The sequence below is a fragment of the Coregonus clupeaformis genome, chromosome 7, assembly GCF_020615455.1.
Source record: "Coregonus clupeaformis isolate EN_2021a chromosome 7, ASM2061545v1, whole genome shotgun sequence".
NCBI lineage: Eukaryota > Metazoa > Chordata > Actinopteri > Salmoniformes > Salmonidae > Coregonus > Coregonus clupeaformis.
In genome coordinates, this window is record NC_059198.1 from 46,412,312 (window position 1) to 46,438,066 (window position 25,755).

At 46.3% G+C, this 25,755-nt stretch overlaps 1 protein-coding gene across 3 annotated transcripts in view; it reads left to right on the top strand.

Moving 5' to 3' along the window:
* Positions 1-25,755, top strand: part of LOC121569806 (supervillin) — a 114,916-nt gene that overhangs the window by 23,371 nt on the left and 65,790 nt on the right. Inside the window, exons 1-11 of one of the 3 annotated variants that reach the window (XM_041881016.2) lie at positions 5,416-5,917; positions 6,237-6,440; positions 7,144-7,178; positions 16,428-16,492; positions 17,391-17,527; positions 18,356-18,451; positions 19,202-19,346; positions 19,565-19,744; positions 20,048-20,116; positions 22,022-22,631; positions 25,189-25,414. In XM_041881016.2, coding sequence (XP_041736950.2) covers positions 5,421-5,917; positions 6,237-6,440; positions 7,144-7,178; positions 16,428-16,492; positions 17,391-17,527; positions 18,356-18,451; positions 19,202-19,346; positions 19,565-19,744; positions 20,048-20,116; positions 22,022-22,631; positions 25,189-25,414 — 2,264 coding nt within the window. In that variant the 5' untranslated portion in view covers positions 5,416-5,420. Of the gene's footprint in view, positions 1-2,603; positions 2,688-5,415; positions 5,918-6,236; positions 6,441-7,143; positions 7,179-16,427; positions 16,493-17,390; positions 17,528-18,355; positions 18,452-19,201; positions 19,347-19,564; positions 19,745-20,047; positions 20,117-22,021; positions 22,632-25,188; positions 25,415-25,755 lie in introns of those variants that run through there. The other 2 variants (XM_041881014.2, XM_041881015.2) reach the window with 2 other exon arrangements.

Sequence of the window (25,755 nt, forward strand, 5' to 3'; positions counted from 1 at the left end):
CCAAATCCCTTTATTTCCTTTATTTCAGGAGGTGAAACTGTAATGGTGTCATGTTCTAAGAAATGGCACTCTCAATGTTAATGTCCCCACCAAATAGTTAAGGGATATTTCATTTGGGATTCACAGTCCTGGCCAATGCAGTTCTGTGTCCGGAGACATTGCATTTTCCAATGTTCTCTCCAGTGCTCTTCATACTCCTCCCCTCAGTCCCTCAGTCTTATTTAAACTGCCAGCTCTTGGCCTAGCTGTACCCTGCTGGTACTAAATGTTGACTAACTAAGGGGGACAGTTAGATTCCACATCCCACCAGGCATTTCTCTCTCCCTCATCTGTCTGTCTGTCTTTCTCTCTGTCTTTCACTCTGTCTCTCTCTTTCACTCTCTCGCTTTCATTCTGTCTGTCTCTCCGTGTCGCTCTCTGTGTCTCCGTGTCGCTCTCTGTGTCTGTCGCTCTCTCTGTCTCTCACTATCGGGTTTCAAAACTTGCCAGCAGCTGTGTTGTGTTAGCCATCAGGAGGGGTGTTGGGTTAGGGGGCGCACTGTGTGACTCCTCAGTCAGAACTATGACAGCATACAGAGACACAGCTGGGACTGATGAAGGCCAGCAACACCATGCCAAACTGCCCGCCTGGAGAAAGAGTTTAGGGTTTAGGACATGGAGCAGAGGGATAGGGGTCTGTCACTCATTTGCTTTCCTCTCTGTCTCTGTCTGTCTCTCTCTCTCTGTCTCTGTCACTCCAAGGACTATATAAAGTGTATTTTTGAAATCTTTAGAAATCTTTGGTTGTTTACTACACTATCTTACTCACTCTGTTTAGCACATGGCCTCACATGTGAATCATTAAAGGGTGGGGCTAAGGCTTAAGAGGGTGTGAACGATGCTGAATGGTGTAGACAAAGAAGAGCTCTCCTGTAGGTGTACCAAAACATTCAACGGCCATTTTCTCAAAAGTGGGGTTACAAGTTGATCAATTTTCAAAGCAGAATTACTTTCCCATTGTTCTTCAACTGCAGTGTATGATATACCATTTTTTAGCTCTGAGTCTCTACTTTTATCCAATGTAAAAAACACAATTTCAAATTTTCCTACATAGGACCGAGCCGGTCGGTCACATATCGTCCCGCGACACCCTGCTTTATTCCTTTTGTTCTCCTCTACAGAAAGACCTATGACTATTTATTTAAACATCTCTCCTTTGTGTATAGAATATATAGAAGTCGTATGCCTATTCACAGTCCAGCACAGCCCTCTATACTAGGAAGTTGTGACTCAGTCCTGGCTTTTGTTCAGGCCCCATAGAGACCATCTGAGTCACATGTTGTTGCCCTCTGCTGGGTGAGAGAGAGGGCATGGCTCTGGATATCTGGTAGGACAGATAAGGAAGTTCATATACTATGTAGCCACATGGGACAGGACTACGCTGGGATTTTTGCCTTCCTTCTTTAGGACCAAATCATGCACGTGCATTGTACACAATAGGCTACATCAGTTGAATGTATACCTATACTTTCCCATATACAGTGCCTTCATAAAGTATTCAACCCCCTTGACTTTTTCCATGTTTTGTTGCATTAAAGACATTAAACTGTAATTTAAAATTACTATTGCCTTATGGTGAAATCCCTGAGCAGTTTCCTTACTCTATGGCAACTGAGTTGGGAAGGACGCCTGTATCTTTAATGCCACAGTGTATAAATACACCATCCAAAGCCTTATTAATAACTTCATCATGCTCAAAGCGATATTCATTCTGCTTTTTTAAAATCTTTCTTCCAAGCGGTGCCCTTCTTTGCGAGGCATTGGAAAACCTTCCTGGACTGGTTGAATATGTGCTTGAAATTCACTACTTGACTGAGGGACCTTACAGATAATTGTATGTGTGGGGTAGTTATTCAAAAATCATGTTAACCAATATTATTGCATGCAGAGTGAGTCCATGCAACTTATTATGAAGGCACTGAATATGTACAGTACACGATGTGCATTGCAATACATGCTGCTGTTTGTGTTATGTCTGTATTACAGGAGGTTGGTGGCACCTTAATTGGGGAGGACGGGCTTGTGGTAATGGCTGGAATGGAATCAGTGGAATGGTATCAAAGGCATCAAACCATCAAGCACATGGTTTGATGCCATTCCATTTGCTCCGTTCCAATCATTATTATGAGCTGTTCTCCCCTCAACAGCCTCCACTGGTCTGTATGGTCCTATTATTTTCATAAGCCCCAATTGATGTACAGTATGTTCATTTATTGTTTCATATTTCATCATTTGTTGACATCTCTCCAAATACCAGATTAATAAGAGCTCTCACTAGACTACTAGAGAATGGGATATCCAGGCAGAAGGATGGTATTTTTTGGTCAAGTTCAATGTGAAGTCAATCATGTGTGTGCTACAAGTGAAACACTGGGCAGTCTAGCCGCTAGCCACTCACTAATCCAGTGTGTGTCCAAAAGTACACCCTATTCTCTATATAGTGCACTACTTTTGACCAGAGCTCCATAGGGCTCTGGTCAAACGTAGTGCACTACATGGGAATAGTAGGGTGCCAGTTTGGACATAGTCGCTGACTCACTGCATTTCCCGTCCCATTGGTACAGCCCGGAAGTGAAACCAACCAGCGATTGGTTCCTCCAGACTGATTCGGCGGGCAACACCCAGTCCCTTATCAACTGGCCCTCCAGGTACAGGGTGTGTCTGACCCTCCCTCCCTCCCCTCCACATTCCCATCTCTTAACCTATCCCATCATGGCATTGTCGCATGTGACCTCTGACCTCACCCACCATCAACATTAATGGGTGTTGCTGTGGTTTAATTTCATTGACCAAATGTTTCACCTCCCTGCCCCCATTCAGGCTGTCCAATGACTCTACAGACATTTCTATCTCAATGACTTATAGAGTTGTAGAGTTACTTACAGTAAGTGTTCTATTGCAGAACTCTGTTTCTCCCTGTTTCTCTGCTGACTAGGCCAGACTGAGGGAGAGAGAGAGGGGAGGATGATGCTGGGAGTCAGACAGTGGGAGAAAACCCTTTAGTCACGACTCATCCCCCGCTCCTCTGTCTTTACTCAGCAGATATATCCAGTACTGTATCCTCTCTCCCTCAGGCCCACACACAGTCAGATAAATTGGTAATTAGAGCTGGAAAAAGTATTGCTGTTAGCTCCATTTGCTCTTCTTCATTTCCTTTTTCTAGATTTGAACAATCAGATCATTGGATCTGGGCTCAAAGCAGTAGCAACCTTGTGATTACAGACAGACAACGGAGTCCAGTAGAGTTATGCTGACTAGATGTCTATATTCATGACATTGACAGGTCTTTGTTATTATAGTAGACCATTTCTGACCCACTAAACCTATTATCAGGTTCAAGTCACAAATGGGTTGTAAATACACAAGTGAGGGGGTTATCAGTAAAGTCACGCAGTGTCTGTTGCTCTGCAGTATAATCAGATATCAGCCTAGAATTGTTAGCCTAACTAAATAAAGAACAGCTGAACCTCTAGCTATGGCTACTGGATTTACTCATAAAGGAATGTGTCGTTCAGAGATGAGGAGAAAAGAAGACTGAGCTAACTTGCCACAGCCAGGCCTAGGCCCTGTTGCTCACCAGATTCACAAAACGCAATCTAAAACGAGAAATAGCAACTTTCCTTAACTTTCCTCATAAGTCTATAGTGTAAATGTATAGTTAAAGGTGTTTTCATCTCGATATCAAATCATTTCTGGGCAACAATTACGTACCTTACTGTGATTTGTTTTCAATTAAAATGGTCAACGCAATATATTTGTTAGGACTGCCTGAGTTAGGAAGGGGAAAACTGAAAAATATGTTAATGGCAGGGAGGTTTGGAACTCTCTCATTGGTCTGACTAATTTACTGCCCGGTGATGTCCCCAGGGAGGCCAAAGCTCCCATCCCACCAAAACAGGCTGAAATTTCATGCAGGCTCTTACACTAAAAGCGCATTATCATTATTTTCACAATTTCACAGTATTATTCCAACAGTATTATTAAAACACAGGAAAATCATGTTGTTGACTGCACTGGGCCTTTAAGGAAAAAATTGCAGTTAAGAAGAGATTTCTTCTGAAGATATGCTATGTGAATCCAGGCCCAGGCCTGCTCAGCTGTGGAAGACTGTTGTGGAAGAATCTTCCCGGACCTTGAATAGTAGAGACCAGTGAAAAGAGAAAGGAAGAGAAGGAGAGGGCGCTCTGACCTGTCCTGTCCCAGGAACATCTTAGATGTACTATAGGAAAATGGCAAAGAGCTGAGTGTTTTTATGCCATATGCTAGCTGCCCTACAGAGAGATTAACCGAGAGTTTTAACTCTCCCAGAACCACACAATCATCACAGACAAGTCTTATAGGAAAGAGCTACTGTTCTATATTTAGCTACTGTTGGAAAAGCATTAGCCACCACCTGGCAACAACTATAGCCTAGCGTGTTGTCAACCAACCAACCAACCAACCAACCCCCACCATCATCCAGCATGTGGTCTGTTTGTGCTCTGCAGCCTATTGATTCCCTGTTTGTTTTAGTTTGGTAACTTGTTGTTCATCATGTGTTTCTCATTAGTATCTCACTGGTCAGATGGTATTACATTCATATTTCTGGGATATATTGTTGATGACATTTTGACAGTTTTCTCTAAATGGAGCCACGCTTGAATAAGAGAGGGGAAGGGAGGTGGGGTGCAAGGGAATGTTTGTGGCTGAGTGAAGTGGATGTGTTGGGCATTTACCATAATTTATCTCTCTGCACTCTCTGTTGAGTTTCAGTACAAACTGGAGCGTGTTGTTAACCCTCTATCTCTCCCTAAAGAATCAGAGTTAGGGAAAGACTGGCCAGGGAGGAGGGAGTCCGAAAGAGGAGTCCAGAGCTGGGCCACCATGTCCCCGAGGCCCCCCTGTACAGGAGACACCCCCAGACCACCACCCACGCCACAGCCTACCACCATGACCCCCAGGCTCCGGCCTACACCACCACTGACACTCCAGGCCCCAAGTCCTATTCTCACCACCAGCCTCAGCTCACCTGTTCTGGGCAGAGTGAAGACCCCAGCTATCTGTCCATGGCCACTGGCCCCGGTTCCAGGGCACAGCAGCCCCAACAGCCTCCGCCAGAGGAGGAAGAGGAGATGGAGGGAGAAGTAGAAGAGGAGAAGAGGGGAGCCCCTAGGGAGGGCAGACAGGAGGTGAGGACTGAGGGACTACTGAAGAGCAGGAAAGCTGTGCTGCCGTCGGAGATCAGACGCAGGGAAAAGAGCACAGAGGACCCACATGGCAGCGGCCCCCGAACCGGCAACAGGGGAGAGGAGGAGCAGGCTGGCTACAGCAGGGCCAGAGGAGGCCAGGGAGTGGGACAGGGGAGGGAGGCTGAGCTGGGAGGAGGGGGAGGGAGAACCAGGATGAGATGGGAGGAACCGGACACAGACCCCGAACCAAACAGACCAACGGAACAACACATGTCTCTCCTGCAGGCCGCCGAGGTCAGAGCAGAGCTCAGCGCCTCCAGGGAGAAGGGCCAACAACCGTGGAGTGACAACACCATCTACATCCAGAGAGGGGTTGCCCCCGCCTCCACCCACATCCAGGCCAGGGGAGGAGGCCCAACCACCACCACCATGACCACTGACGGCTCCATCTCATCCAGCCGTTCCACGTCTGACGCTGGGCCCGATGGGGCCCCTAGAGGCTCCATCCTCGGGGCCCAGGAGCCAGGGTCAGTCAAAGAGGCAGCAGGCCTGCGGAGGGGGGCCATTGAGGATGGGATCAGTAATAGAGACCAGAGCCCCCCAGAGACCAGGGAGACCAGGGACGCTCGTATCTCTGTGGCCAAGCTTTGTCACTCCTACCTGGAAAGTGCTACGACTGCTACTGCCCCAGTCGTCAGGAAACCTGAGCTGTAGGTGGTTCTGTAGTACAGTGCTGCACTACAATGCATTCTGCTAAGAGCTGCTGCTGGCTTCTCTGTTTGGAACTCACTAATCCGCTGCCTAACACAAAATTATAATCAGTAATCAAATCTCTGCATGAGTGTGGCCTTCATTACTCCTCCAATTATAAAACCAGGGGTTGGGATTCTGTGTGGGAAACAAATTAAAATCATGCTGCATTTCTTAAATGACTATTTTCCTGCTCTTTCTTCCATTCTCTCACCTTGCTATTTTTCTTTCCTTTCTTCATCGCCCGACCCTTCTCCGTCTCTGTGTTGCGCCCCAAAGAGAGGAGGAAATAAAGTGGGTGTACCCAGGGGGTACGGAGGTCCCCTGGATAGGGGAGTGGGACAGTACAGCGGTCCCATGGAGGGGGGACAGGGACAGGGGGCGCAGGCCCAGACTCTACATCTCCCCTGGAGAGAGTAGAAATACCTCAGAGAGGTTTAGGACCCAGCCCATCACCTCTGCTGAGAGACACCGGTCTGATTGGTAATGTGGGTTGTGTGTGCCGTGGCTAATGCATGGCAAACAAAAGGAATTAGTCCTCATATTTTCTCATGGATAAAGACAATAGAGGTCTAGTCTGCTTTGAAGGAACATAGACACACACATTCTCTGGCCGGGCAGCAGAGCGTGACAGGAGATTAGAACCCAAAAGTCTGTTGCGTGGGTTCTGAGTGTATCCTGGCAGTGGACACACCATGTGACCAGCGCTCGCACCTCTACGCTCGCCAGGGCAAATGAATCATTCCTATTGTTGTTGTTTACTGTTAAAGTCTAGCAGTCTGTAATGCCTTAGATTGGGCAACTCGCTCTGTTAGAAACTCTGATTTCCGTTGATGTGTCCCAAATGGCACCCGATTCCCTATATAGTGCACTATATTTGAATAGAACCCTATGGGCCCTGGTCAAAAGTGCACTGAATAGGGTGCCATTAGGGACACATTCTGTTTAATTTCCTAACACCACCTATCATGTTACCTCTGTTGCTACTGCTGGGAAAACCTACTGCTTTCTTTCTGCTCTCAATCTCTCATCTCTGGGTAGCTGTACTCACACTAGCAGTAGTTTACCGTCAGTTTCCAACAACTTGATTTGATTGTGTATTAATAATGTGTGCTGGTGAATTTCACTGATTCGGTTCTTGTTTTTCCTTTCTTGCCTTCTTTCTTCCTTGCCTTTTCTCCTGAAGGTCTTGTTTGAGCCCAGATCTACCCAACACTGAAGGTAAGTTCCTTTTGAACTTTTTCTCCATTGGTAAAAGGAAAAAATACTTTGTAGCTTAGCTTTGAACAAGTACATGCCATCGAATAAACTTAATGTTAGTGTTCATAAAAAAGAAAATAGATTCCCTTTAATGATTTAAAGCTTAATGATGCAAGGCTTATCATTATCTAGTCCCCTGTAGCTCAGTTGGTAGAGCATGGCGCTTGCAACGCCAGGGTTGTGGGTTCGTTTCCCACGGGGGGCCAGTATGAAAATGTATGCACTCGCTAAGCTGTAAGTCGCTCTGGATAAGAGCGTCTGCTAAATGACTAAAATGTAAAATGTAATTAAACTTACACTACATGACCAAAAGTATATATCTCAATCCAAAATCATGGGCATTAATATGGAGTTGTACCCCCTTTTCTGCTATAACAGCCTCCACTCTTCTGGGAAGGCTTTCCACTAGATGTTGGAACATTGCTGAGGGGACCTGCTTCCATTCAGCCACAAGAGCATTAGTGAGATTGGGTACTGATGCTGGGCGATTAGGCCTGGCTCGCAGTCGGCATTCCAATTCATCCCAAAGGTGTTAGATGGGGTTGAGGTCAGGGCTCTGTGTAGGCCGGTCAAGTTCAACACCGATCTCGGCAAACCATTTCTGTATGGACCTCGCTTTGTGCACGGGAGCATTGTCATGCTGAAATAGGAAAGGGCCTTCCCCAAACTGTTACCACAAAGTTGGAAGCACAGAATAGTCTAGAATGTCATTGTATGCTGTAGCGTTAAGATTTCCCTTCTGGAACGAAGGGGCCTAGCCCGAACCATGAAAAACAGCCCCAGACTGTGACGAGTACTGAGTATACGAAGAGGCATGACGCAGAGGCAGGAATTAACAAGGTCAAGGTTTACTTAACAATAACAACAATGGAGTAAACGACACAAAGCTAAACAATCACACAACATCATCCAGAACAGTCCAGGGCTAAATAGGGGTGGTGATAAGATGATGAGGTGCAGGTGCGCTGGAGGTGATTAGGGTGCGTTGGGTTTCCATTCCGGTGTTGCCGAGGTGGTGCGCTCAGACCGGTGGCTCAGTAGACCGGCAAATCAGAGCGCCGGAGGGGAGCAACGGGAGGAGACCTGACAGCACCCCCCCACCCCTCCCCGGACGCGCGGCTCCAGCCGCTGGACGTCGCCGGCCAGGAGGACGAGGACGAGGACGAGCAGCGGGACAGTCAGGGCGGCGACGGTGGAAGTCCTGAATTAGGTTGGGGTCCAGAACATCCCCAGCCGGAATCCAGCTCCTCTCCTCAGGACCATACCCCTCTGAGTCCACCAGGTAATGGAGCCGTCCCCCACGGAACCTGGAGACCAGCAGGCCCCTCACCGCATACGCCGGACTCCCGTCAATGTCCAGGGGTGGAGGAGGCATACCCCGGGGGACGGCATCCGCCAGAGGACCAGGAACCACCGGCCTGAGGAGAGACCCATGAAAAGTGGGAGAGACACGGTAGTGAGGGGGATGGAGCAGCCGGTATGATACCTCATTTATCCGCCGGAGGACCTTAAACGGCCCCACAAAACGGGGGCTCAGTTTCTTGCAGGGCAGGCGGAGAGGGAGGTTTTTTGTGGACAGCCAGACACGATCTCCAGGCTGGAATACAGGGGCCTCTCTGCGGTGGCGGTCAGCTTGGTCCTTCTGCCGACGAATGGCCCTCTGGAGATGGACATGGGCGGCGTCCCAGACCTGTTCGGTCCTGTGGAACCACTCGTCGACAGCGGGCGCATTGGTCTGGCGTGGTGTCCAAGGGGCCAGGGCCGTCTGGTACCCCAGGACGCACCAGAAGGGAGTGTGCCCTGTAGAGGAGCGAAAGAGGGAGTTCTGTGCATATTCTGCCCAGGGAAGAAACCTCGCCCACTCACCCTGCCGGTCCTGACAGTGGCAATGAAGAAACCTCCCCAGCTCCTGTTTCATGCGCTCCACCTGCCCATTCGACTGAGGCCTATACCCGGAAGTGAGGCTGGCCGTGGCCCCAATCTTCTCCAGGAAAGCCTTCCACACTAGGGAGGTGAATTGGGGGCCACGGTCCGAGACGATGTCCTCCGGAAGTCCATAATGCCGGAAGACCTGTTGGAACAGGACCTCAGCGACCTGGAGAGCAGAAGGAAGACCAGTTTGTGGCAAAAAACGGCATGATTTGGAGAACCGATCTACAACCACCATGACTGTGGTGAAGCCGTCAGAACGTGGAAGGTCGGTGACAAAGTCTATGGACACGTGTGACCAAGGTCGCTGAGGCACTGGGAGAGGAAATAGTTTGCCTTCCGGGGTGTTCCGAGGTGTCTTCGTTTGGGCACATACGGAACAGGAGTTGACATAGCGCTTGATGGTGGTGGGAACTGGCCATGACTTGACAGCGTCCGTCTTCACTCCTTCCATGAACACCTCCTGAGGACTGATCCGGTATCCCAGGAAGGAGATGGCCTGTTGTTGGAATTCGCATTTCTTCCCCTTCACCAACAGGCTGTGTTCCCGAAGGCGGAGTAGGACAGCTCAGACGTCCCTGACGTGCTCCTCGAACGTAGCCGAGTAGATCAGGATATTGTCGATGTACACCACCTGTCTACTCAGCATGTCCCGGAACACGTCATTGACGAAGTACTGGAACACAGAAGGTGCGTTGGCGAGGCCGTAGGGCATTCATAGTGGCCTGAGGTAGTGCTGAATGCAGTCTTCCACTCGTCTCCTTCCCGGATTCAGATCAGGTTGTAGGCACTCTTCAGGTCCAACTTGGTAAAGTACTGGGCCCCTCGTAGCTGCTCGATGGCCGACTGAACCAGATGGAGAGGGTACCAGTACTTGGTGGTGACTGCGTTCAGCCCCCTGAAGTCAATGCATGGTCTCAGTCCTCCGTCTTTTTTGGCCACGAAGAAGAAGCTGGCAGAGGCAGGAGAGGTAGAGTGTCTGATGAACCCCTGTTTCAGGGTCTCCGCCACATACTTCTCCATGGCCTCAGTCTCCGCCATGGAAAGGGGGTAAATGTGACTCTTCGGGGGGTGTTGTCCCTCAAACAGGTCAATGGCGCAGTCCCAGGGCCTGTGAGGAGGGAGACACGTAGCCTATAATGAAGAGAAGCCCGGAGAGATCTGCATACTCACAGGGAATGTTTGGCTGGAGGGCGGACTCCGGACTCTCCACTAACGTGGAACAACAAACCACCGGCAGGCAGGTCTTCCGGCATGAGGTAGACCAGGCTGTGATCCTCTTGGTGCTCCAATTGATGGTGGGGTTATGTAGTCTGAGCCAGGGCAATCCTAAAACGATCCGGTGAAGGGGTGACGTGACGATGTGGAATGACAGCTCCTCGTGGTGCTCCGGTAGTGTGGGAATGGTGATGGTGACGGGCCCCAGTTGGTAGAGCATGGCGCTTGCAACGCCAGGGTTGTGGGGTCGTTTCCCACGGGGGACCAGTATGAAAAAAGTGTGAAAATGTATGCACTCACTAACTGTAAGTCGCTCTGGATAAGAGCGTCTGCTAAATGACTAAAATGTAAAATGAGAGTGACGTGCGTAATGGTGCCTGAACCAAGGGGTTTATTGTCCAGTGAGGTGACGTGTAGCGGAGATGGCAGTGTCACGGTGGCAACCCCCACTCAGAGACCAGCTCCCTATCTTTAAGGTTCCCCGCTGATCTGGAATCTATCATAGCAGTAGAAATGGAAGAGAAGGAATAACCAGACTCCGTTATGTGAACTAAAAACAATGGTTTTGAGCTAGGAGCTGACGTAACACTCAAGGAGCGGCGACGGGAGTCATACCGCCTAGATAGGGAGCCGCCAGGAGATCTGTGGTCCGTGGTGTAGAGGGTGCTGCCCACCTCCATGGGTGAGGATTCGGAAGCAGGGCGGCTTCCATAGCTCAGATGGGGTGAGCGTCGAGGCTCCGGGAGGTGTTGGGAACGCCGTCTCTCTCTCAACATGTCGTCAAGACGGATGGATGTGGTGATGAGGGTATCAAGGTCCATCTCGTCGCCCGATATGCGAATTCCATCTTGATGTCCTCCCGTAATCCTCTCCTGAAGGCTGTGTGCAGAGCACGCTCATTCCAGCCGGAAGACGCCGCCACCGTCCGAAAGCTCAGAGCGTACTCAGACGCGGGCCCCTCTCTCTGTTGAAGATGGAGGAGACGCTCACCCCCGTACTTTCCCTCCGTGGGATGATCAAACACCGTCCTGAACCGAGCGACGAAGGCGGGGTAGGGTAGTGCCACTGCCTCCTCTCCTTCCCAGACTGCTGTGGCCCAATCCAGCGCCTTTCCTTTAAGTAGTGAAATCACCAGCGCTATCCTGGCTTGATCAGATGGATATGCCCCAGGCTGACGCGCCAGATAAAGTGAAACCTGTAGCAGGAAGCCGCTACATTTAGTAGTTTTACCGTAATAGCGCTCCGGTAGGGCGAGGGTTCCCGCAGAAGTGGGTGATAGCACAGGAACAGGTGGATTCGGGGCACTCGCCGCTCCCTGATGTGGAACCCGGAGCGCTGGGCAGATTATGCAGAGTTTGGAGCACTTCCTGAATGGCGTCATTCAACTGGGCAGACTGCTGCTGGTGCTGGTCGAGGCACTGGGAAACTCCTGCTGCATCCATTTTTGTTTGGTGTGTGATTCTGTGACGAGTACTGAGTATACGAAGAGGCAGGACGCAGACGCAGGAATTAACAAGGTCAAGGTTTACTTAACAATGACAAAGATAAATAATAAAGATGGAGTAAACGACACGAAGCTAAGCAATCACACACAACATCATACAGAACAGTCCAGGGCTAAATGGGGTGGTGATGAGGTGCAGGTGCGCTGGAGGTGAATAGGGTGCGTTGGGTTTCCATTCCGGTGTTGCCAAGGTGGTGCGCTCAGACCGGTGGCTCAGTAGACCGGCAAATCATAGCGCCGGAGGGGAGCAACGGGAGGAGACATGACTCAGACCATTATTCCTCCTCCACCAAACTTTACAATCGGCCAGGTAGCGTTTTCCGGGCATCCGCCAAACCCAGATTCGTCCGTCAGACTGCCAGATTCATCACTCCAGAGAACTAGTTTCTGCTGCTCCAGAGTCCAATGGCAGCAAGCCTAATACCACTCCAGCCGATAATTGGCACTGCATATGGTGATCTTAGGCTTGTGTGTGAGGCTGCTTGGCCATGGAAACCCATTTTGTTAAGCTCCAGACTAACAGTTCTTGTGCTGACGTTACTTCCAGAAGCAGTTTTTACGCGCTACGCGCTTCAGCACTCAGCAGTCCCATTCTGTGAGCTTGTGTGGCTTACCACTTCGTGGCTGAGCCGTTGTTGCTCTTTAGATGTTTCCACTTCACAATAACAGCACTTACAGTTGACCGGGGCAGCTCTAGCAGGGCAGAAATTTGACGAACTGACTTGTTGGAAAGGTGGCATCCTATGACGGTGGCACCTTGAAGTCACTGAGCTCTTCAGTACGGACCATTCTACTGCCAATGTTTGTCTATGGAGATTGCATGGCTGTGTGCTCGCTGTTATACACCGGTCAGCAACTGTTGTGGCTGAAATAGTCTAATCCACTAATTTGAAGGGGTGTCCACATACTTCTGTATATATAGTGTATGATTCATAAAGGAGAAAGAAAAACATTTTAGTTATTGTTGGTGCTCACAGTACATATCACAGCTACGGTTCTACGGAGCAGAGCACTATACATCCATCTGGTTCCTATAATTATACACACACGCAAACACACACACGGTTTAATACCCGCCCTCAGTCATTCAGCAGTGTAGCGCGGCGTCAGCCTAAGGGGATGCTTTCAAGGTGATGTCATGATGTTCTGGTGGTGCTAGTTGTTCTCATACTTCCAGTCATTGAGCCAACGACTATCCATTTAAAAGTGGGTCCCGGCAGAAATATACATTACCAGTCAAAAGTTTGGACACACCTACTCATTTTGACTATTTTCTACATTGTAGAATAATAGTGAAGACATCAAAACTATATGTAATATAGAACACATATGGAATCATGTAGTAACCAAAAAAGTGTTAAACAATTCAAAATATATTTTATATTAATCAAAGTAGCAACCCATTGCCTTGATGACAGCGCTATTTGCATCAGATGACCTGGCCTCCACAATTACCCGACCTCAACCCAATTGAGATGGTTTGGGATGAATTGGACTGCAGAGTGAAGGAAAAGCAGCCAACTAGTGCTCAGCATATGTGAGAACTCCTTCAAGACTGTTGGAAAATAATTTCAGGTGAAGCTGGTTGAGAGAATGCCAAGCGTGTGCAAAGCTTACACAGCCTGGAGGTGTGTTGGGTCATTGTTCTGTTGAAAAACAAATGATAGTCCCACTAAGCGCAAACCAGTTGGGATGGCGTATTGCTGCAGAATGCTGTGGTAGCCATGCTGGTTAAGTGTGACTCGAATTCTAAATAAATAACAGACAGTGTCACCAGCAAAGCACACCCACAACATCACACCTCCTGCTCCATGCTTCACGGTGGAAACCACACATGTGAAGATCATCTGTTCACCTACTTTGCGTCTCACAAAGACACGCTGGTTGGAACCAAAAATCTCAAATTTGGACTCATCAGACCAAAGGACATATTTCCACTGGTCTAATGTCCATAGCGCGTGTTTCTTGGCCCAAGCAAGTCTTCTTCTTATTGGTTTCCTTTAGTAGTGGTTTATTTGCAGCAATTTGACCATGAAGTCCTGATTGACGTAGTCTCCTCTGAACAGTTGATGTTGAAATGTGTCTGTTACTTGAACTCTGTGAAGCATTTATTTGGGCTGCAATCTAAGGTGCCGTTAACTCTAATGAACTTATCTTCTGCAGCAGAGGTAACTATGGGTCTTCCTTTCCTGTGGCGGTCCTCATGAGAGCCAGAACTTTCAAAGTTCGGATTGACTGACCTTCATGTCTTAAATGAATGATGGACTGTCGTTTCCGTTTGCTTATTTGAGCTGTTTTTGACATAATATGGACTTGATATTTTACCAAATAGGGCTGTCTTTTGTATACCCTCCCTATCTTGTCACAACACAACCGATTGGCTCAAATGCATTAAGAAGGAAATAAATTCCACAAAACTTTTAACAAGTCACACCTGTTAATTGAAACACATTCCAGGTGACTACCTCATGAAGCTGGTTGAGAGAATGCTAAGAGTGTGCAAAGCTGTCAAGGCAAAGGGTGGCTACTTTGAAGAATCTCAAATATAAAATATATTTTGATTTGTTTAACACTTTTTTGGTTACTACATGATTCCATATGTGTTATTTCATAGTTTTGATGTCTTCACTATTATTCTACAATGTAGAAAATAGTAAAAATAAGTAGGTGTGTCCAAACTTTTGACTGGTACTGAATATACGGTGCCTTCAGAAAGTATTCACACCCCTTGACTTATTCGACATTTTGTTATGTTGCAGCCTGAATTCAAAGTTGGGTAAAACAAATTTTCTTCTCACCCATCTACACACAACACTACCTAATGACAATGGGAAAACTTCTTTTTAGAAAATGTTGCTAATTTATTGAAAATTAAATACAGAAATCTAATTTACATTAGTATTCACACCCCTGAGTCAATACTGTGTATAGGCACCTTTGGCAGTGATTACAGCTGTGAGTCTAGGGTACCTTTCTAGGGTACGTCTCTAAGAGCTTTCCACACCTGTATTGTGCAACATTTTCCCCTTATTCTTTTCAGATACTTCAAGCTCTGTCAAATTGATTGTTGATCATTGCTAGACAACCATTTTCAGGTCTCGCTATAGATTTCCAATTAGATTTAAGTGAAAACTGTAACTTGGCCGCTCAGGAACATTTACTGTCTTTTTGGTAAGCAACTCCAGTGTAGATTGGCCTTGTGTTTTAGGTTATTGTCCTGCTGAAAGGTGAATTAATCTCCCAGTGTTTGGTGGAAAGCAGACTGAACCAGGTGTTCCTCTAGGATTTTGCCAGTGCTTAGCTCCATTCCATTTATTTTGTATCCTGAAAACCCCAGTTCTTAACGATTACAAGCATACCCATAACATAATGCAGCCACCACTATGCATGAACATATGGAAAGTGGTACTCATTAATGTGTTGTATTGGATTTGCCCAAAACATTTTTTAAATAATTTTAGTGCCATGTTGCAAACAGGATACATGTTTTAGGATTTTTGTATTTTGTACAGGCTTCCTTTTTTATACTCTGTCAATTAGGTTAGTAGTGTGGAGTAACTATAATGTTGTTGACCCATCCTCAGTTTTCTCCTATCACAGCCGTTAAACTCTGTAACTGTTTTAAAGTCACCATTGGCCTCATTGTGAAATCCCTGAGCGGTTTCCTTCCTCTCCGGCAATTGAGTTAGGAAGGACGCCTGTGTCTTTATAGTGACTGGGTGTGTTGATACACCATTAAAAGTGTAATTAATAACGTCACCATGCTCAAAGGGATATTCAATGTGTGCTTTTTTTATTTTTACCAATCTACCAATAGGTGACTTTCTTTGCGAGGCATTGCAAAACCTCCCTCGTCGTTGTGGTTGAATCAGTGTTTGAAATTCACTGCTCGATTGAGGGACCTTACAGATAATTGTATGTGTCGGGTACAGAGATGAGGTAGTCATTCAAAAATCATGTGAAACACTATTATGGCACACAGAGTGAGTCCATGCAACTTATTTGACTTGTTAAGCAAATGTTTACTCCTGAACTTATTTAGGCTTGCCATACCAAATGGACTAAATACTCAGCTTTAAATGTTTTATTAATTTGTAGAAATTTCAAAATTTTTTGACATTATGGGGTATTGTGTGTAGGCCAGTGACAGGGGAAACACTGTATTTCTGGCTCTGTTTCCCAAACACACTGCAGTCACTCACACCACATGGAAGTTTTGCTTGTCTTTGTTCTATAGACATTACAGATGGTGACCATCATGATGATTATAAACCTTTGGCCTGTAGTACTTCACAGCACAAGCTGTGAGATCTAACTCAATTTGCAGCCATTGGACTGGCATTTAGTACTTACTTCACTACAGGTGGAACAAATTAAGTAGGTTTTAAAGGATTCAAGCATGCTGTTTTATTATGGGAATTGGTTTTCAAGATTCTCCAACTCTCGCTCTATTTGAGACACTTGGAATTTGAATTTTCCTTGTGATATTCATCTTGCTCTCTCTCTTCCTCTCCTCTCCTTCTCACTTTTTTCCCCTCTCTCTCTGTCTCTCTCTCTAGCCGATGAAGAGAAGTTGGATGAGCGGGCCAAGCTGAGTGTTGCAGCCAAGCGTTCTCTCTTCAGAGTACGAAAGGACACGATGTTGCTTTGGTGTTTTCTCTCACCTGTGTTTATCTTGCTTGGGGGTAGCAAGAAGTGGACATGGCCTTTTAGACGCACGCACATGCACACACGCACGTACACACGCAGCAATGCACGCACGCATGCACACAAATACACACAGCATTCGTCCTCTGACTCAGTTACTCCACACACTGATGTGAGCTGAGCAGTTGACTCTATGCTGGTGTTGGGCATGACACAGATGGACAGAGAGAAATATTCTAATCAACTACATAAACATTGAGACTGATTTTCCATACAGAATCTTCTCTTGGCCAACTTGCATGTGGAATATACTGTCAAAAGTTATTAGCTGATGTAGTCATAGTAATGACACAGAGATAGCGTTTCAAGTAATAACTCCATTGCTATCATTTGCATGATAATTCCATTAGGAGTTGGCAAGAGAGCAGAAACAGACTGGCACTCGGGCTAGGTCAAGCACGGCGAACATGTGCTTTCTTGTATCAATCTGTCTCACGCTAACGTCTTGTGCTACATCATGATTAACTCTTTCCTCATATCGTAAGACAAAGTCCACCTTCACTCTCTATGCAAATGCCTCATTGTTAAGATTTACAAAATCAAACCTTGCAACAGCCATTTCTTCCCCTATTTTGGCTGGGTACTTGGGTAACTCCAGAGGCTCTGGTTAACTGAACAGATTTCTCTAGTCGATGTATTTGAATTATATTGGAATTCATTTATTTTCTATTGGATTATCTAAAACCAACGGATTTCTCTATTCTTTTACTCTTTTCTATTGAAGTATCAATCTATTCCCTTAACTGAGAGTTTGAGCTTTGAATTGGTTTGAAAACATGGAAGATGACTCTGGTCTCCCTGCATGGCCTACCAAGGAGTTGGAGAGGAACACGGATGGGGGCGCCCCAAAACCACCGTCACGGAACGTGGCCATGGAGAGGCGACTGAGACGCACCCAGGACCGCTCCCATACCCAGCCAGTCACTACTGAGGAGGTGGTCATCGCTGCCACGTAAGTCCAAACTACACCTGCCTCTCCATTCCTCCATCTGCCTTGCGCTCACTCTCTCTCGCTCCCTCCCCCCATTTGTGAGACAACCATTGTTTTGTTGATAGAAAGCCACAGTCAGTAATTCCCGCTCCAGTCAGGCAAGGTAATGTGTTTTGATTTAGAACATGCTCTGTGACTTGCCTGCTGGTTCCGATCAGTTGGTTAATACAAAGAGGATGGAGAAAGCGGCTGTTACCTTTTCACCTTGCTTTAAAACAGTCACACAGGTTTGACTCTCCAAGGGCTTGACACTGAAACGTAGTAAGGATCCACAGGAGCTTATAAACACTTAACACAGTATAAACAGCTTATAGCAGCTTATAAACACTCAATTTACAATATACTCACTATTCTATTGTGAAGTGAACTACCTTAATGTAAAGCTGGAATCCTTAGCGGTCAAACTGTCACAGCCGTTTGTGATATTACAACAATTATGTTTCTTCAAACAACACAGTTTTTTCCCCAACATCGTTGCACATCATTGCACGCGCAATAGAACAGAGTATGTAGTACGATTTGGATGCTGGATTCTAATACCAATGCTGGATGCTAAAATTCTCTGTTTCAAAAACAATAACAAATGTGCCTGAGTCGCCCAGTGGCACTGTTTCACCTTTCAAGGATCTCAGCTTTAAAGGGGAATCCCATTCAAAATAGTCATCTGGATCTCTTCTTCTCCTTCTCCCATCTCTCTTCCTGCTGTCACCTCTGTCTCTGTATGGCTCACTCTATGTCCCCTCTGTGTCTCCCTCTGTCTCTGTGACTCTCTATACTGTCACTGTAAAGTGTCTCTGCTCCTTCGTCACAAACCGTGTCGGACCATACGGCGGTAGCACGCATCCCTAGCCCCACTCTAGTCAGCAGCAAACTGACACCATACAGGTACACGGGCACGGAAGTGAGCACACGCGTGTGGTATTAGCAGCCAATGGGAGTTCAGGGGTTATCCTGACCCAGACACTAACCTAATTAGCCTGGTCCCAAATCTGTTTGTGCTGTCTTTCTAACTCCTATGGTCAGAGTTGGCAAGACGGCACAAACGGAACTGGTACCAGGCTATAACCTAACCAGAACGGCTACAGTACACTGGCTGAATGCATGGTTGGTTGTTTACTGGATCCATCACCATGATGGAGATGTTGTTGTTGTTGAAAGCTGACTAGCATTTGGTCCAAACAGAGTATGCGTTTGTGTGTGGTTATATTAACCTTTGCTGTGTGGAAATTTCAAACATCAATCTGTTCTCACAAGGTCAGGTGGGGTGTTTGGATGTTTGGCACCCCCTTGTGTATTTTGAGGGAACAACTTGCATGTTAAATCTGTTGCGTATATTACGCTATTTTCTATTTTCCTAACACTTTATGCTGTTACACCATTGTCAATTTTGTGGTATCCAGGATCTCCTACAACCTCTCAAAAGATGGAGCACAGAAATTGTGCTTTATCAACCGGCCAATACTATGATACTGTATTTGTCCACACTGTAGGCTATGCACTGGACAGTACCCCCTATATGTCTGTGTAGCATGGCCCTGGCCTGCATGAACTAGCATGCCTTCCTGTTCATGTTCTTCTCCCTCTCTCCCTCCCTCCCCCCATCTCCCCCTCTGTGGGTGTAATTCCTCCTCCCAGCCTGCAGGCGTCCTCGCAGCAGAGTGCTGCAGCCAGGGAGCAGGCCAGGGAGGCGCGGCAGGCCCATAATGCCCTGGAGTTCCAGAGGGTGGCTCAGCGGACCTCCTCCAAGCTCCTACAGACCTCCTCTCCTCCTGAGAATCATGTATGTATTGATGAATGATGTATATTGTTTTTATATATTTATAATCTGGTGTATGTATCATCATCAGTAAGCCATCCTGCCTTCTGGCCAAAGAGGACCACAATTATGTTTTTAAATGTATGTGTGTTTTCTTCAATGCTTTTCAATGCATTGTATCGACATGTGGTATAATTGTGTTTTTAAATTGTCAAGTAAATCAAATCAAATCAAAAACCCAGCAGGGCCAGGGGGACGCAGAGCCGGATTTGTCCACCCTAAGCTTGGCAGAGAAGATGGCTCTGTTCAACAGGCTGGCCCAGCCAGCCACCAGGGTGACCTGCACCAGGCCTGATAGCAGGGGGCGCAGGGCCAACGCCCGCTACCAGACCCAGCCCATCACCCTGGGAGACCTGGAGCAGGTAGGAGCAGAGACAATGGAGCAGATATTGTAGAGGGGTTCTGGCTGTAGGAGGAGTTCTGGCTGTATTCGTGTGTGACGTGGTCATTGTAGTGATTGTTGCTGTAATCATGTACTATCTATACCCCTTCTTACATAGTGTTGTTCCTTATCTAGTTATAATATTGATTCAAGCCTCTAATCCCCTTATTGACTTTCAACATCACCCATTGTGTGTTTAATACAATTTCATAGAAATGACACACTCACAAACACATACCGTTTCTCTAAGTGTGTGAGATTGTGTGTGTATTCTCTGGTCCAGGAGCCCTCAGACACTGACCCCTGTGATGAGCAGGAGCTAGGTGACGGGGGCCAGTGTGACATCACACAAGTAAGGCTCTACCCACGGCATGATGGCCAGGCAGTGGAGGCTGATGCAACTGGAGCTATGCTTGGCTCTTGGCAACACTTCAGCTTCGTTCATTTGTGCTTGACCAAAATTAAAAGAACAGATTAATTAGTTAGTTCTAGGAATAAAATGGCAATAGCATACAATTACTTAGAAAATCGATTTATTAATTGCTGCTGCTCTTCTAATGAATCTGAGGCTGCTTCACCTGAAAGTGAAATACAGTATCATTGCATGCCCTAGCAGCTTTTTGAAGGATACCTGATTTAATTAGCACTTGTGTGTCTTGTGCTCTGTAACTTCCTGATTGGCCTGTGAAGTCAATGAAGAGATTGTGTGATGATGTGCGTACGAAGGCTGAGCATGGCTTCTCCTAAATGGCACCCTATTCCCAATATTGTGCACTACACAGGAGGTTGGTGGCACCTTAATTTGGGAGGATGGGCTGGTGGTAATAGCTGGAGCGGAATTAGTGGAATGGTATCAAATTCATGGTTTACATATATTTGATGCCATTCCATTTACTCCGTTCAGGCCTTATTATGAGCCGTCCTCCCCTCAGCAGCCTCCGGTGGTGCACTACTTTTGGGCCCTGGGGGCCCTGTGCAAAGTAGTGCAATAAATGGAGAATAGGGTGCCATTTGGGATGCAGACAATATTTCACTGAGCTGCTCTTTGGCAGAGGAAAAGGGAGGAGAATATAAAGCTGATCCCTCGTTCATTCTCTGAATGGAGGGATGGACTGAATACAGTTTATCAGCCGAGGTTCATCTCTCAACAGTCACTGTTAGAAACAAGGTTGTTGTGACTGAAAGAGAGGGACAAATTAAGGAATGGGCTTCTTGGACTGTAGTTAGTGAGCCGTACAGTATAGAGTTGACACAGACAGTAAAGTCTTAACATTATTCACTCCTAAATGGTATAAAAGTATGAGTACAGCTTGTTCAGACAGAGCATTGAGATCTACCTACTTTCCTCTCATAAAGAGTACAACACTGTAAATGTACAGTACATTGTTGGAATCTGAGCAGATTACCTCAGAGAAAATACATTAGTTTGTTTATTGTTATGTGTGTTGTAAAAGTGATTTCTAGATTTGTCCTTCGACTTAGAAGTTGAGGAATGTCCTTTAACTTGATTATGTTTAGACCACAACAGGATATGGAAATGATGTAACAACAAAGATGAGATGATTCATAAAAGTGAATGACTTTTGTCATAACTAGATGTTAGCGTTCTTGATAAACATCAGAGAAATTGTCTGTTGTTTTTCTCAGTTGAGAAGTGACATTTGTGGGTCAATCCTAAACGAATGGACGATTGCGTCAATGTCTACTGATTCAGTGTTATTCTTAGAGCATGATTCTGTGAATAGAGCGGGAGGAGAGAGCGAGAGAGTGTGTGCCTGAACTCATCCCTTGCTTCACAGACTGTTGGCAGCAGCTGTGTCGCATTCATAAGTGCACACTGAAGCAAAACGTTTCGTAACCAAAAACATAAACAAGTGGTTCTTAGGTCCCTACCTGTTTCGGTCAGTTTGCTTCTGTTTGGTGCCCAGTGAATATGACCCTGGACTCATTGTGCTTTGTGGTTGTCAGTGAGTGGGGGGACATGACTGGTTGGCCATGGCTTTGTGACGTGGGCCGTGATTGGCTAGGCAAACTGCAGTCCTTTTGATCCACACAGGAAGTGCAGTGGGTCAGCCTGTGATTAGTCAGCGTTATTATCTAGAGTTCCATTGTCTGTTGGTTAGCCTGCTGCCTCACTATTACTGGGCGGACAGACTCATCTGCTGAGGGAGCTTCTCGTCCACTCTAGCTGACCTTGTTTTCTCTCCCTCCCTCTCTCTCATCCCACTCTCTTTTCTCCCCTTTTCCCTCGACCCAGATCCATAACGGGGCCAGGTTGGGCCAGCTATCCTCATCAGCCCTCAGACCTGGGGCCACGGTCTCCACAGACCACGCAGGGGACATCCACTTAGCCAGGGGGGGCGGGGGTAGCCCAGCCGAGGCCACTCCCGCTGCACCAAACCCTGGGTACTACGAGAGGTCCATCCACCATCACCCTAGCCCTCCCACCCAGATCACAGAACCGACCAATGCTGTCTGGAGGTCTGTGCCCGGTCCCCACCACCAAGCCTCTCTGGATCTCCAGATGCACCAGGCTGACACCACCACCATCCTCCCCAAGGGAGAGGAGGGTGATCTGTGGGGAGGGAAGAGAAAGCTGCCATCTCCGGAGGGAGGTGTCAGAAATCCCCCCCTGCCCCAGCCTCAGGCCCGGTCTGGGGGCAGGGAGTGGGAGGAGGAGCAGCATGTGGCCAGGATGGGTGGTGGTGAGGGTGTGGAGCCCCAGCGCGTGTTGAATGGGTCAGAGAGCGGTGGTGGTGGTCTCCACCAGGACCAGAGGCAGCACCAGGAGCAGAGGGGCTATCTGAGACAGTCATCATTTGACCTCCAGGACCCAGACAGACACAGGTCAAAGGTCATCAGCACTGGTAAGCAGTGTTAGGGAAGCTACTCTGAAAATATAGTTTACCAAGCTACAGTACCTATTATTTCACACTGGAATAGTAAGCTACACTGAAGCTACCCTTAAGAAAAATATAGTTTTCTTAACTAAAGTTACTTTGAAAAAGTACTTTATGATAAATTATCATATCGAAATATGAAATGTCATAGACTACAAATTACAAGAACAGATCACTCTGCAGTCAGATGTTAACAAAGTGTGTAGTTTAGCCTACTAAACACAAAAAACAAATGAAAGTCTTGCACACCCATATTTTTGTTTCTTTTTGCAAAACAAGTAGTGTGTAATTCCAGTAGTTGGCCACACCGCTATATAGCAATAAAGTAATTAACTACTGAAAACACTAACAAGATTTTAATTTAGTTCAACTACCACCAAGCTACTGCAAAATGTAGTTAAATTACATGTAGTTCACTACTCCCCAGCAATGCTGGTAAAACAAGCCTCCAGGGGCTGTGGATTGACAGGGGGAAAGAGGGAGGAAGGGTTGTCGCTGTGGCTTTTCTGTTAGTCTTTCACTTTCTCTCACTCTGGCCTCATGCTTTAAAAAATCCACATCAAATTCTTAGAAATTCTCCACTCTCTCTCACGCACGCGCGTGCATGCATGCCTGCATACAGTGCCTTCGGAAAGTATTCACACCCTTTGACTTTTTCCACATTTTGTTTTATTAAAAAGTGGGATTAAAATTGATTAAATTAAAAAATTGTCAACGATCTGCACAAAATACTCAGTGGAAGAATAATTAGAACATTTGTAAACAAATATATCTAGAGTAAAAAAGTATTCAACCTCCTGAGAATACATGTTAGAATCACTTTTGGCAGCGATTACATCTGTGAGTCTTTCTGAGTAAGTCTCTGAGCTTTACACAGCTTTATTATTTTCATGGTGAAATCCCTGAGCGGTTTCCCTTCCTCTCCGGCAACTGAGTTAGGAAGGGCGCCTGTATCTGTGTAGTGACTGGGTGTATTGATACACCATCCTAAGTGTAATTAATAACTTCACCATGCTCAAAGGGATATTCAATGTCAGATTTATTATTATTACTATTATTGCACACCATTCAACTTATTATGTGACTTGTTAAGCAAATGTTTACTCCTGAACTTATTTAGACTTTCCATAACACAGGGGTTGAATACTTAATGACTCAAGACATTTTACCTTTTTATTTTTAATTACTTTGTAAAAAAAGAAACATAATTACACTTTGACATTATGGGGTATTGTGTGTAGGCCAGTGACGACAAATCTCAATTTAATCCATTTTAAATTCAGGCTGTAACACAACACAACAAAACTTTGAAAAGGGTGTGAGGGAGGAAGGGTTGTTTCAGTCTCTGGACTTATACCCCATTGAAAACCTGTGGTTTGAATTGAAAAGGGCAATCCATAAGCGCAAACGAAGGATATCAAGGATCTGGAAAGATTCTGTATAGAGGAATGGTCTAACATCTCTCCCAGCGTGTTCTCCAATCTCATAATCTTTTGGCGGTAAAGGCTCTGTCTTTATCCTCGAAACAGGAGAGTGCTAGAGTATTGAAAACAGGAGAGTGCTAGAGTATTGAAAACAGGAGAGTGCTAGAGTATTGAAAACAGGAGAGTGCTAGAGTATTGAAAACAGGAGAGTGCTAGAGTATTGAAAACAGGGGTGCCATTCATTTTAACCCCAATGTTTTTTAGATTTGTTTTTATTACTTAAACACAATCTATTTCTCTGAGTATTAGTATAATTTCCCTTTTTTTTTTTTTTGCATACAATATATTTGTGTTATTTAGTATTTTGCTCCACTTGATCAATGGTGCCAATAATTCTGAACTTGACTGTATACGAGTGATCATCGCTTGGCTATGTGTGTGTGTGTGGGAGAGAGTTATGAAATTATTTCCGATGCCGACCATCTGACAGATCACATTAGCTCAATTAAATGTTTTTATTTCCCCCTTGGTACATCCACTATGGCTCCTGTAAATCCATGTAGACTACTCGCAAAGAAAACATCAACATAGCCAATAATACCACACAGTGTAAACTGAAGTGATAAGCTGAAAAATACCAGAGATGCTGTATCCCCCAAAAAAAAAAAAAATCCTGTGTTGTGTGTATGAATTATGTTGACACGCAGTGGCTGTGGTTTTCAAGCTTTCCCTTATTTGATATTACACAGTGGGCGCAGACTCTAGCTAGCTCTCCCCTGTTTTGTCTTGTCAGTCTGTATCAGCGTTTGGCTTCTCCCGCAGCGTGCTAGGGCACGGCCCAGTCGCGAGAGAGAGACTCTTATTTACATTTACATTTACGTCATTTAGCAGACGCTCTTATCCAGAGCTATGGTGTGACTTCTGTAGAGGGAGGTTCGCTGTACTGTTCACACAACTAGAGGAGCAACAGGGTGGAGGGTTTTAACATTGTGAGAGTGTTACGCTTCTCTACAGCTGTTTTGAGATGTTTTGATACGTTTGTTTGCAAACATGATTGTGCTAGGGGAGCTCTCCTAACGCCTTCCTGTGTGTGTGTGCAGAGCTGCCAGACTCCAGTGTGTCATCATCGAGAGCAGCAGAGCAGCTAAGGAGTGCATCTCTCTCTCCACACACACTGCTGCCTCAGGCTCGGGAGCTGGGCGGCGCAGACACACACACAGACGGCAGCAGTGATCTGGGATACACACACAGCCTGGTCCAGTCGGAGCAAGAGGACATAGAGCTCTCAGAAGCAATGTCGGCTAGACAGATGTCCATCAAAGACAGGTGAGTTCCTTTTCTTTTTCTCAGCAAAGAAACCCTGGGTTGATTAGGGAAAGTCTCTAGGCAGTTGGCTCTGGACAGCTTGTTTTGCTCACCATCATCAGTTTTCTCCTATCACAGCCATTCAATTCTGTAACTGTTTTAAAGTCAACATTGGCCTCATGGTGAAATTCCTGAGTGGTTTCCTTCCTCTCCGGCAACTGAGTTAGGAAGGGCGCCTGTATCTTTGTAGTGACTGGGTGTATTGATACACCATCCAAAGTGTAATTAATAATTTTTGGCAAGGCAGTTTTGGTCATTCTCTGTACGGTATGTGTGTGAGCATATTACATTTTGTCCTCATT